This window comes from Lactuca serriola, chromosome 3 (genome assembly GCF_051521515.1).
Source record: "Lactuca serriola cultivar US96UC23 chromosome 3, Lser_US96UC23_V15, whole genome shotgun sequence".
Classification (NCBI taxonomy): Eukaryota; Viridiplantae; Streptophyta; class Magnoliopsida; order Asterales; family Asteraceae; genus Lactuca; species Lactuca serriola.
In genome coordinates this window covers 144,474,121-144,487,188 of record NC_136410.1, presented here as the reverse complement: position 1 = coordinate 144,487,188, position 13,068 = coordinate 144,474,121, and the positions used below count along the sequence as shown (strand labels likewise).

Here is a 13,068-nt window from a genome sequence, read left to right as displayed (position 1 = left end):
GAGTTTAGAATTATTATTTTCAACTTGTCTTTTTTGTTAATTTCTATTTTTTAAAATAAAATTTCATAAAATTCAAACAAGTTTTATAAAGAAACAGAATCATTCTATTAATTTGATAATAAAGTCTTATAAATGTTCTAAAGAATATTTGATTTCTTTCATAAATGTTTTAAAAGATTGCATTATGTTATGTAAAAGTGTTATTTAATAAAATGTTTAATGTTTAAATAGTGATATTAAATTTTATTTTTAATAAACTCATATAATACACGGGTCTCGCACCTAGTACATATTAATTCAAAGACTAAATTAAATAACACGATGTTTATATAAATTACATAATATATACAAATCGTTCTCTTACAAACATTAAAACAAACAATATATGATGAATAACGTTTAAAGAAATGGTTGTGATTATTAATTTATTATCCCACAAATACAATTAACATTGTGTTAGTATCTCAACACCATTTTCGGTTATCAAAAGTGTGTGCTCAAATTGTGCCGATAAACTTCCATCCTCTGTCACAACTGTCCAATTATCATCCCACATTATCGGGTGTATGCTACCCATTGTCAACATCGGTTCTGCCAAATACAGATCCAGACTCAGATACAGATACCAATACCGGATACTGATGTTTGTCTAGATAAAATGTTGTACACAAAGTTTGTTTATTGTTTATTCTAGACCCGAATAAACATTTTACCTTTACATTCCAAAACACAAATTTCACAATATTAATCAATTTTAATAGTATTCGTTAATTACGATTTATTTAGACAACACGTAAAGAAAAGAAAAGAAACAAGGTCGCCTACCAATGGTGAATGTTTGATTCAATAACATGCGTCCACGTTCATTGTTCCCTAAATAGACGAAAAATAATGTACAATAACACAAATGAATTCCATTATGATAAAAGAATAAAGGTAAAGAAATTAATAATTTAGAGAAAAAATTAACAAAATAACATAAAGTTTTATTAAAAAAATTACTGTAGTGTAGAATAACTGGGTCACTGTGGAATACGCGCCCGACCCCATGACCAACAAATTGTTCCACAACACCGTAACGATGTTCATTTGCATAGTCACTAGAAAAAAAAAACGGTTTGATCTTTAATATAAAAGAAATTATAGCTTTGAGAAAAGTATTTTATTTTTATTTTTATTTTTTATTGTCTTACTTTATGATTTTGCCAATTTTGTTAAACTCAACTCCTGGTGCACATACTGATATTGCTTTGTATAGGCTTTGTTTAGTTACCTATAAGCATAGATTTAGCATATGAGTGAATTAATTATTATTAAATTGCAAGAAAAAACCTTTATCATATACTAACTAACATTAGTTTCAGCCCCACTCCCAATCCCAGTCTTGTTGGTGGGACAAAAAGTTATAAATTTTGTCTCATTGACACTTTGTCAATGTCCCACTTTTTTTGATGGGACAGAATGTTGTAGATTTTGTCCCATTGACAGCTGTCACTGTCCCACCTTTTTGGTTGGGACCGCCGACAGTTGTCATTGTCCCACCTTTTTGGGCGGGACAAAAAATTATAATTTTTGTCTCATTGACATCAGTCTTTTTCAAACGCAGTGCAATTTGTTTCACCGAGTCCTCACATGTGTATACGTGCCTTGAGATCTACATAAATGGAGTTTCTCAAAGCAATACCTGCACAAGGTTTTTCGCCTTTTCGTCAACATCTCCACAAAAGAATGTTGCTGATGTGTCACCATGGTAACCCTATAAAGCGAAGATTATTATAAATGCATATAAAAAGAAAAAAAAAAGTCAATAAATACCTAAACAAAAACCTACATTGAGATAGACAGTAACATCTATGTTGATAATATCACCATCCTGTAAAACCAAACATCAAAACAAGATGTTAACTAAATAGTAATGTAAAAAGAAAAGTAATTTTTACAATTAGGTTTTCTAGGGTAAATTTTTATGATGGGGGTATTCACGTCTTTTCAAAATGTTGTCCCGTTGACTTCATTTGCAGTCTGAGTCCAATACATGACAAACACAGTATAATGTTTGTTGAGGCAAACCTCAAGTTCACGTGAATCAGGGATCCCATGGCAAATACATTCATTTACCGAAGTGCATACACTTTTTGGAAATCCACCATAACCAAGAGGTGAAGGGTATGCTCCATTATCAATAATCATCTTGTGAACTTCTTCATCAATTGCATCTGTTGTAATACCTGGCTGGTAATATAGTAGCCATATAAGTTTATTATTCTAGCCAATATTTATTTATTATTATTTTTTTAACTTAGAAAAGAAATTATACAATATAGAATCGAAAAAGAACAAAATTTTCCTCACAGATCAAGATTTTGATATTAAATACCTAATGTAAGTAAGCTTGCGTTTCTAGGGCTATTATCGGTTATAAGGAATGAGGAGGGTATTTATGTCTTTTGCACATCCCAACTTTTTGGATGGAACAAAAAGTTGTAATTTTTTGCCCTAGTGACATCAGGCTCTGTCCCACCTTTTTTAGTGTGACAAAAAGTTACAACTTTTGTCTTATTCATATCTGTTTCTCTCATCTTTCTAGGTTGAACAAAAATTTCAATTTTTTTGTCCTATTGACATCAGGTTTTGTCTCACCTTTTTTAGTGTGACAAAAAGTTACAATTTTTGTCTTATTCACATCAGTCTGTCTCACCTTGTTGGATGGGACAAAAAGCTGCAATATTTATCCCAGTTTGTCCCACCGTTTCAGATGGGGAAGAAAATTGCAACTTTTGTCCTATTGACATCGATTTTAGACTTTCAGTCCTACTCAACTGCATGTCAAATGCAGTCAACCTGTTCTGTTCTGTCTTGTTCTGTCCTGTCTTACTTAACAGATGGGGTATAAAGTATAACCTTTACTAATGTCCCGGCATACTGAAGAACTCGTGCAGCAAGATTCCCAGCTGCTCTCATACATTCTATACCCTTTTCATCATGAATTTGAGGTCCACTACTAATTCCAGGTGGCTTCATGGAATCAACATAAGGAGGCTTTCGTATATGATCAGGAACAAGGCGTTTAGGGGACAATTTTCCCGGTTTTAAACGTTTTTGTGTCATGTCTTGGAATTCATCTGTATTTCTATTACTCCAATAGGAATTAGATAGAGAATACATGTCAAATTTGAATGTTATACATATATTGTGTTAGTGTAGTAGATTGAAAATATGTGATACCTTCTGTTGAATAAAAGATTTGTTATTCCAGTGAATGTTCTTGATAATCGCATAGATATATGTTTATGACCTGTGATATAGTATGGAGAGATGTTTTAACTTTTAAGATAAAACATATGATACTAACATAAAAGATATACTGATTTCCCAAAATAGAATAGTTTTTTGGTAAATGGAGATTAGGGAAATTGGATCCAAACACGCGAAATAAATTGAAGAGCTTTAAAGTTAGAAATGGTTCTAGGATAGATTGTAAAGAATCAAAATGTGGTATTTTCATCGAGCAGTTGGAGTGCATAGCAAATTAGCAACATCTATTTCAAGATTATGGATTCGAGTCTATAGCCAAATGTTAAAATTAACAAGATATTAGCATTGTGGCTAAACAAAGTCGCAAAAGATTAAGCGTTAAAGGGAGCTACAGTACGTATGAATCTCAATTGAACAGAGACTTAAAATACAGTAAGGTCACATAAGCTACAAACTGAATTTGCACAAGAAATAAGGTTATAAGGGTTATTCATTCGATGGATTTGGGTCTATGGTGATACACATAAACTGGATATAGATAGGGTGAAAAAACCTGGGTTGTGGCGAAAGAGATGATGTAGGGGTTGCTTTGATTGGTGATAGGAACAGTTTCCGACAAACGGTGAGAGGAGACGTGGTCGAAGTGTCGCCGCGGCGGCGCCTACCATTTCTTCGGAGTATTATCCAGGCCACTCCTCCTCCCCGCCGCCTCCGCCTCCGCCTCTTATCCACTGATGTCCGCCACAAATTCCACGAGCCTTTGTTTTCGAGCGAATCGCATAAACTGCTACTACTACATAAGTACGTATTTACTAGTATTTAGTAGCTAGTTTTATTTGGAAAGATTTGGTTTTATAACTTCAACTATATTGAAAAAAAAAAAACAACAAATGATAGTAAATTTGATAAAGGTTTCTTAAAGAAAATAAACAGTTAGCTAAATGCTATAAATCCTTTCTAATAAATAAAAATAATTTTGTTCTATAATATACTATTATGTTGTCATTTTGTTATAATTTTAAAATATTTATTTTCTACTTCATTATTTTAATTTTCATTTTTAATAGATCTTTAATTTAGTTTTCATAAATTAAACATACCATAATTATTATATTAATTTTAAATTTCAAATTTCAAAATTTTATTTTAATTTTAAATAAATTTATAGTTTAAACATTTGTATTTAATATTTTGTTATAATTAACATGTTTAATATACAATTCTGACAACTAATCATATAATTTTAATTTTTTTTTGTATGTTTTTTCATAATTTTTACTTATTTCAAATCTCAAATTCAAATAAACTACCATTTAATCATTCGTATTTAACATTTTGTTTTTAATCAACTCGTATAATATAAAAATATCAAAACTAGCAAGTATAAAAGTAGATTTTGCGGGATATTGTAAAATCTTCGTTTGGGCTACGAAAATGGGCCAAAGAATCAACAACACTTTTGTTTCATGCCTACTATATATTAATGGTTTTTTGGTACGTTTTATATGTTTTCATATGTTTTATTTAGTTTTTTTAATGTATTTGTGTCATTTATGAGGTGGATGGAGTCTTGTTCAAAACTAGATTGAAATTAAGTTGGTTTCAGGATGTAAAAAATAAATAAAGAAAGAATATTCCATCAAAATGCAACATTTGAAGCAATATATTGATGGGGAAGGGGTTTTAGGGCTAGCGTGAGTAAATCTTGGTGTCATTGGTGTCGAGCCTAATTATCGCAGCGTGTGTTTGGTGTGAGTATATTTGATTGGGTAGACATATTGTAGGTGTCACTATAATTAGGCTCTCCTTCGTGTTGGTTAGATGGAGGGGGGGGTTAAGTAAAATCTCGGTGTGGTCTCTTTTTTCACCATATAGTTATATATAGTTATATATAGGTTACAAATGTCTGACTTCAAAGGTTCATGCTCTCAAATAATGTCTAAGTAACTGCATTGCAGAGGTTATGATGAGCATATGGCCTTTCCTCTTGATCGGTTAGGAAATCGCAACACAAGGTGTACTCGACACATGGAAAGATAACAATGTTTAGCAAGTAGGTGACTTATTCGTTATTGATAATACCTGATGTTGATGTTGTTGCAATCTCACAAGAAGAGGGGAGTCATCTTCTAAATAGTATCTCTCGTAATAGACATCACCACTCACAAAAGATTGGATTTCATTGCTATTACCTGGTCTCTAAAACTCAACTCATTGGAAGTAGCTGCTGATCTGGTAAAAAAGTTTTGGGGCAAAATGGATCGTCTCGTATGCGGCTTGACCTCCTGGTATTTACTGCTTGCTCTATTTGTTGTTTGTTGATTGTTGATTCATTTTTCTTAGTTAATTTAACTTTCCATGGTTGCATGTCGGATCCGTTTAACTTCATGCTAGATGTTTTTATTTTTTATTTTTATAATTTCAATAATATCTTGCCGTTTAAAAAAAATTGGAAACGTAACGAGACTTTTTTCACATTGATGAAGAAGATGATGCGAAATTTTGTCTAATAATTACTCTCTTAAATGAGTTTCTATGAAAAGAGATGAACGACAAAGTTACATGTCACCGTCTTTCACTTGATGAGGACTTGGATAGTTGGAATCTGTACGCCATTTATAAGTATATTTATTTATTAAAGTTGTTATTTATAAATATTAATTTAACTCTATATACGACATATTTGCATGTTGAATTATTTGTGGGCATGCACTTACTTCAAGATGCGTAAGTATTTTATGAAACTAGAAAATTACATATATCTTATTGTGTGTGACGAAGTTATGAAAAATGTTTGTCTCTAGTTTTCTTTTTCTATTTAATGTATATTTACTTTTTTATTAAAATAAAAGCTAATTTATTTTACAAATTTTAGTAATTTGTTAGTTTTCTATATTTTTAAGTATAAAAATATTTTTTTAAAAATAAAAATAAAACTTTTAGATAGGAAAATGGGAGATGTTCCCTCCTTGTTGACAATGATTTCTTGTACATAATTCTAGGAGATTAATACTCATATGTGAGGTTAGCAGTCGTTTAAACAGGTGGATTAGGAGCGTACATAGAGTACTCAATGTGACGATGGCATATTTGGACAAAATTGTTAGTATTTTTTATAGATGTGATATATATTATAAGTGAAATATCTGGCCATAAAAATAATTTCAAGAAGGGAATCAAACAAGGTCAAGAATGAGATTGATGCACCTTATTATAGTAAAGCTTATGCTTATTTTAGATAGTGATGCTTCCCTGGTGCGATCCACGACACCTTCACTGTTAACATGACGAAAGAAGTATGAGTGATGAAAAAAATAAAGATTTGTTTGATTTAGCTTCTAATTGGGTCCAAATGGGGGACCGAGTAAAAAAAACCAATTTAGCCTCTTTGATTTGAATTTTAGAGTCATGGACTCAGTCAAAGTTGTGGACTCGGTCCATCAAAATAGATTGATTCAGTTCAAGCTTCAAATAAGAAGGATCGAGACAAAATTCTTTTAATACTACTTTTGCCTTGTTATCATAAACACGCTTCCACAAAAACAAAAAAGTTATCCCCTATCCCCTGCTACCAACGACCACCCAGTGCTCAGAATCTGTCGTCTTCCTCCGACCTCGCAACCGGAGATCACCTTCTTCTGACCAGGTGTGTTTTTGACTTTTATGTTCCCGATAGTTGCAAATTGTCGATTAGCTTTGAATTGTTGTTGTGATTTCCATTTGCTATGAACTTTTGCTACAATTATTTTGGTTGCTATCGCTGTGCTCGTTGAATTGTTGCTGACATATGAAATCATTTGCTATTAATATTTGTGATACAGATCCATCTCATGTAGCCGACCATGGACCAGCCAACTTAATGACACAAATGTCAAACACTAAATCTTGTGTGCATGAATATCTTTTACCCTTTTGAGATTATTCACTTGCCTTATCTTTTAATTCATATTTTAATATTTTGATTGGATTTGATTGTTTTCCTTGTTTTTGGGAAGAAACATTATTTTGTAGTTTTTTTTTTTGTTAAGAAGAAGGGACGATGATTAATTTTCAATACAACTAAAATTGCACTGTGTTTTTCTAGAATTATCATCCTATATTGTGTCTTCATCTTCAAGATCCCTATCAAGTGGTATCAGTTTCCAGGTTCTGATATTTATAGCTGGAAAAGGACGACCTACACGAAACGGTAATCGTCGCGGTGGTGCGCTAGAGAGTGTTGGTCCGCAACGCAATCCACGTGATGTTGAAGAAATTGAACAATACAACAACAGATTTGAGATCTAGAACTACAACAGGAGGATCGCCAAGAGGAAACCGAGTCCGATTCCGTCGTCTGGGACGATGGTAATGACAGAGAGGAGAATCCTTTTGGGCGCCCCCCGATCATTCAATTCCAACAACAAAATCGCAACGACCTTCTATGTACTTTAGGGGTACGCGTTGACATTTCGGAATTTGAAGGGCGGGCCCAACCAGACGACTTCATCGATTGGTTGAGTACTGTCGAACGTGTGTTTGAACTCCGTGATATACCCGATCACTTAAAGGTGAAAGTCGTAGCCATCAAGTTACGTAAATATGCTTCCTTATGGTGGGACCACGTGAAAAAGAAAAGAATTCAACAAGGCAAATCTCGAGTACAAACATGGGAAAAAATGAAGAAGTTGCTCCGCACCCAGTTCCTACCACTTAATTATAGGCAAGATGCTTTTTTCGAATATCACAATTTAACACAACAAAATTCTTCTGTTGAGCAGTTCATAGCCGATTTCGATCGTTTGCGAATGCGTTGCGAGGCCGATGAAGATGAGGAACAGGTAGTTGCCCGATTCTTAGGAGCTTTGCATCCCGAAATAGCCGATGTAGTCCAGTTACAACAATTTTGGACCCTCCAGGATGTGTGCCATCTAGCCCTCAAAGTGGAAAAACAACAAAAAATAAACCACAAACCAATACTAGTCGCACCCCATTTTTCAACAAATCTGTTGGCCCGTCGAGCAACCGACTAGGGGCAGGTTCTCTAACCAAATCGAAGGGACGTCCACTAGGGCGGGAAGCCAAGCTATTGCCCGACCTCCACGTTGTTACAAATGTCAAGGTCTAGGTCATTACGCACGTGACTGCCCAAATACACAACTTGTTACTTTTGTTGATGAACCTAAATATGATGATGACGGTGGGGAAGCTGAAGAACCGACACAGGGAGAACCGGAAATTCTTTACCCAGATCGAGGCGAGTCGTTAGTAGTGCAGAATGTTCTTAGTCTTGTCATTGACAAGACCAGGGATGACACTCTTTGGCTACGACACAACATTTTTCGTACCAAGTGCACCGCGAAAGGGAAAGTGTGTTCTATTATTATTGATGGCGGTAGTTGTGAGAAAATGGTCACAACAACAATGGTTGAGAAACTGGGGTTGCTGGTCGAAAATCATCCCGAACCTTATCAATTGACGTGGTTAAAGAAAGGCAATATTGTTAGTGTTACTAAACGATGCTTGGTCCACTTTTCTATTGGGAATAAATATACGGATGAGGTGTGGTGTGAGGTCATTCCTATGGACGCTTGTCACATTTTATTGGGCCGCCCTTGGCAATATGACCGTCGTACCAAACATGATGGATTTCATAACACTTATAGCTTCAAAAAAGATGGTATTAGTATTGTGTTAGCTCCACAAGATACACGTCAGTCTGCTATAGAAGCCATGATTCTTTCTAGAGGTGAATTCATTAATTATTCACGATTACATGAGCAACAATTCCTATTTGCTTTATTTGTGACCGAACAGAATGCCGGCAATCACAACACCCCCACATAGGTTCAACCTCTACTTAGTGAATTCAGTGATGTTTTTCCTGATGAAATACCTACACCTACAGGTTTACCACTTATGCGGGAAATACAACATTGTATTGATTTTTTACCCGGCGCTCGCATTCCGAACAAACCGGCGTACCGAATGAATCCCAAAGAATTTGAAGAATTACATCGACAAGTCACCGAACTTCTCCAAAAAGGTCTCATTCGTGAAAGCATGAGCCCTTGTGCAGTCCCGACCCTACTTGTTCTGAAACCTGGCGGTGTCTATCGTATGTGTATAGATAGTCGTGCAGTTAACAAAATCACGGTAAAATATCGTTTTCCTATCCCACGATTCGAGGACCTACTTGATCAGTTACACGGAGCACAAGTTTTTTCAAAAGTCGATCTTCGAAGCGGGTATCACCAAATCCGCATGCGGCCGGGAGATGAATGGAAAACAACGTTTAAAACACGGGACGATTTATTTGAGTGGATGGTTATGCCATTCGGTTTGTCCAACGCACCGAGTACGTTTATGTGGCTCATGAATCATATTTTTCAACCCTTCCTTGGCCGTTTTGTTGTCGTTTATTTCGATGACATCCTAATTTTTAGCCAAGACCTCACACATCATTTGCAACATCTATGTGACGTTTTTCGGGTTCTTCGAGAGCAAAAATTGTATGCCAACCGCAACAAGTGCCATTTTTTGACATCTGAGGTCACCTTTTTGGGTTTCTTAATCTCAGGTAATGGAATTAGAATGGATAATTCTAAAGTTGAAGCAATTACTTCGTGGCCTATCCCCAAAACACTACGGGACATTCGAAGTTTTCATGGTCTAGCTTCATTTTACCGACAGTTTATTAGGAACTTTAGTACCATTGTTGCACCCATTACCAATTGTTTGAAAGGTGGTAAATTTGTTTGGACAGAAGATGCAAATAGAGCTTTTGCAGTCCTAAAAAACAATGTTACTAGTGCTCCTGTATTGGCACTTCCTAACTTTAATGAGGTATTCCAAGTTGAGTGTGATGCATCCGGTTTAGGCATTGGTGACGTTCTTAGCCAACAAAATCGCCTTATTGCATTTTTTTTAGCGAGAAACTCAATGACACACGGCAGAAATACAATACTTATGATAAAGAGTTTTATGCCATCGTTCGAAGTCTAGACTATTGGCGTCACTATTTATTAAATGGCGAGTTTGTTCTTTTTTCCGATCATCAGGCTTTACGGTTTATCCAAGGTCAAGACAAACTCAACCCCCGCCATGCAAAATGGGTTGAGTTCCTCCAAGAATTCTCTTTCGTCATCCGCCACAAAGTCGGTACGTCAAACATTGTCGCCGACGCATTGAGTCGCCGTCACTCCCTTCTTACTTCTGTCCACCTTCAAGTACACGGGTTTGATTTATTTCGCCAGTTATACCATGATGACCCAGATTTTGTGGATGCATGGAAAGCTTGCCCATCTCGACCTTTCCAAGAATTTACGAAACATGACAGATTCTTGTTTAAGAATAATCGTTTATGTGTACCTCGTTGCTCCCTTAGAGAAGCTATCATCTTGGAATGCCATCAAGGAGGTTTAGCAGGACATTTTGGTCGTGACAAAACTGTTGGCCTTATTAATTATCGTTTTTATTGGCCTCACTTAGTGAAGGATGTATCGCAGATTCTCGCACGTTGTCGGGTATGTCATATTGCAAAAACTCACCATACTAATGTAGGTCTTTATACCCCGCTCCTTGTTCCAAATGGCCCGTGGGAGGATGTTAGTCTCGATTTTGTCTTGGGTCTCCCACGTACACAACGTCAAAAAGACTCGATCATGGTGGTCGTTGATCGATTTTCAAAGATGTCGCATTTTGTACCATGTGCAAAAACTTATGATGCCAGTCAAGTCGCACGACTTTATTTTAGTGAGATTGCTCGCCTCCATGGTATTCCAAAAAGCATCACTTCTGATAGAGATGTCAAATTTGTTGGTCATTTTTGGCGAACGTTGTGGAAACGCTTGGGCTCACGTTTACAATTTAGTAGCTCCCACCATCCTCAAACAGACGGTCAAATCGAAGTTACTAACCGAAGCTTGGGAAATCTTTTACGTAGCCTTATCGGCGACAATCTTAAACAATGGGATCTTATGCTCACTCAAGCCGAATTTGCATACAATAGATCTAATCATGGGTCCACTGGTAGGAGCCCATTCTTTGTTGTGTATGGGAGGAATCCTTTTACTCCACTTGACCTTACTCCATACCCGGGGACTGATCATTATAATGTCGAGGGAGAAAATCGAGCTAAGCAAATTCAAGACCTTCACATGCAGGTGCGCGATCAAATAATCCAACATAATCTCTAGTATCAAAAAAGGGTGAATCAACACCGTAAACGTGTCGTGTTTCAAGAGGGTGATCTTGTGTGGATACATTTAAGGAAAGATCGTTTTCCAGGAGGAAATTTTGGGAAGCTTCAACCACGGGCGGATGGACCATTTAAAGTGCTTAAACGTATCAATGACAATGCTTATAAAATCGACCTTCCCGGACACTATAACGTCTCTGCTACTTTTAATGTTGCTGATTTAACTCCTTACAGTCCAACTGAGGATGATGCTAGTCCGGACTTGAGGCCGAGTCATTTTCAAGCCGGGGAGGATGATACAGATCCATCTCATGTAGCCGACCCATGGACCAGCCAACTTAATGACACAAATGTCAAATACTAAATCTTGCGTGCATGAATATCTTCTACCATCTTGAGATTATTCACTTGCCTTATTTTCTAATTTATATTTTAATATTTTGATTGGATTTGATTGTTTTCCTTGTTTTTGGGAAGAAACATTATTTATAGTTTTTTTTTTGTTAAGAAGAAGGGGACGATGATTAATTTTCAATACAACTAAAATTGCACTGTGTTTTTCTAGAATTATCATCCTATATTGTGTCTTCATCTTCAAGATCCCTATCAATTTGCCATTGGTTGATGTGAATATTTGGTATGTTAAATGATTGAGGGGTTCGATGATGGAGAGAAGAGATGGAGAAGATGTTGTGTTTTCTTTGAATGTTACGAGAAGAAAATAATGGAGACGGTGGGTTGTAAGGGCAAATTAGGAAAAGGTCTTCTTTTCTTCATTCATATCATGTAACCAAACAACCATTTATTTAGTTTATATATGAAAAACAATAAGTAACAAAAAGATATTTTAATATTTATTAAATAGAAAAACCAAAAATTAAAACACCAAACTTATAATGTTTAATTGTTCAAAATTGAATAAAAGTATAAAAACCAAAAATTAAAAACTAACCAACATAAGTATAATATGGTCATTTTTCATCATTAATCATAGCCACTTAATCAGAGACATAATCAAACAATATAAATTCAATGATGTGGATTCAGTCAGATAAATAATCAAACAATATAAACTCAGTCAGAGATTTAGAGATTTAGTCAGAACTTCTAACCCAATCAGATCTGACCTATTTAACAACCATGAAACGACTCCTAAACATCACCGGATCCTTCTAGTATGCTAGGACCTCTACTGTGTTGTACTACCATGACTACCACAACCGTCCATAGTAGGACCAGTTTTGAAAAATAAAATATTCTTAAAGACCCATGACGAATAAGAAAAAAAGGACCCTTATCTTTATTATAATCTTGTACTTTAAATAAAAATATATAATAAAAAAATTGAGTCATGTACAACTTCCCATTTTGCCTCCCTTTAAGCCCCCATGGTCCATAGAACCAACTTTTTTGAGGGAAATTGAGAATTGTAACATTGGATTTACCAAACGGAGAAGCATTTTGGTTCCCCCTCTCCCGTTTCACAAAGACCCATAACAACTTTATCATGGCACTGTAGCAAATTTAGAGAGGATTAGCAGTTTCAAGAAGTAACCTATCATCCTTTAATGCGGGCAACTCATATTTTACGATTATACCAACGAGGTAGAAAAAAGTTACTGTTATAGGTAGTA

At 35.3% G+C, this 13,068-nt stretch overlaps 2 protein-coding genes across 3 annotated transcripts; one reads left to right on the top strand and one right to left on the bottom strand.

Annotated features, from left to right (window-relative positions):
- Window positions 1-309: 309 nt before the first annotated feature.
- Window positions 310-4,060, bottom strand: LOC145093228 (methionine aminopeptidase 1D, chloroplastic/mitochondrial-like). 2 transcript variants are annotated; one of them, XM_079031301.1, is made up of 10 exons: window positions 3,809-4,060; window positions 3,226-3,295; window positions 2,902-3,136; window positions 2,071-2,232; window positions 1,832-1,873; window positions 1,685-1,756; window positions 1,194-1,273; window positions 1,003-1,100; window positions 826-873; window positions 310-591 (listed from the first exon to the last, which is right to left on the bottom strand). In XM_079031301.1, the coding sequence occupies exons 1-10, from the start codon at window positions 3,921-3,923 to the stop codon at window positions 446-448; spliced, it is 1,068 nt and encodes a 355-aa protein (XP_078887427.1). In that variant the 5' UTR covers window positions 3,924-4,060; the 3' UTR covers window positions 310-445. The 2 variants fall into 2 exon arrangements, with proteins under 2 accessions (XP_078887427.1, XP_078887429.1); XM_079031303.1 differs by having other exon boundaries at window positions 2,902-3,130; window positions 3,809-4,059.
- Window positions 4,061-6,336: 2,276 nt separating this feature from the next.
- Window positions 6,337-12,137, top strand: LOC145095768 (uncharacterized). Its single transcript, XM_079033598.1, has 7 exons — window positions 6,337-6,361; window positions 7,340-7,444; window positions 7,543-8,075; window positions 8,218-9,058; window positions 9,143-9,352; window positions 10,001-10,080; window positions 10,134-12,137. Exons 1-7 carry the CDS (start codon window positions 6,337-6,339, stop codon window positions 11,430-11,432), a joined length of 3,093 nt encoding a protein of 1,030 aa, XP_078889724.1. The 3' UTR covers window positions 11,433-12,137.
- The last annotated feature ends 931 nt before the right edge of the window (window positions 12,138-13,068 follow it).

Bases quoted from the DNA above. Each gene is read 5' to 3' on its own strand.
- LOC145093228 (XM_079031301.1), bottom strand. From the start codon at position 3,923: ATGGTAGGCGCCGCCGCGGCGACACTTCGACCACGTCTCCTCTCACCG. The intron at 874-1,002 runs GTAATTTTTTTA...TCGTCTATTTAG, and splicing joins CCCAGTTATTCTACACTACA to GGAACAATGAACGTGGACGC. The intron at 592-825 runs GTAGGCGACCTT...TGTATTTGGCAG, and splicing joins GAATCAAACATTCACCATTG to AACCGATGTTGACAATGGGT.
- LOC145095768 (XM_079033598.1), top strand. From the start codon at position 6,337: ATGGCATATTTGGACAAAATTGTTA. The intron at 7,445-7,542 runs GTAATCGTCGCG...TTTGAGATCTAG, and splicing joins AGGACGACCTACACGAAACG to AACTACAACAGGAGGATCGC. The intron at 10,081-10,133 runs GTATTCCAAGTT...TGACGTTCTTAG, and splicing joins CACTTCCTAACTTTAATGAG to CCAACAAAATCGCCTTATTG.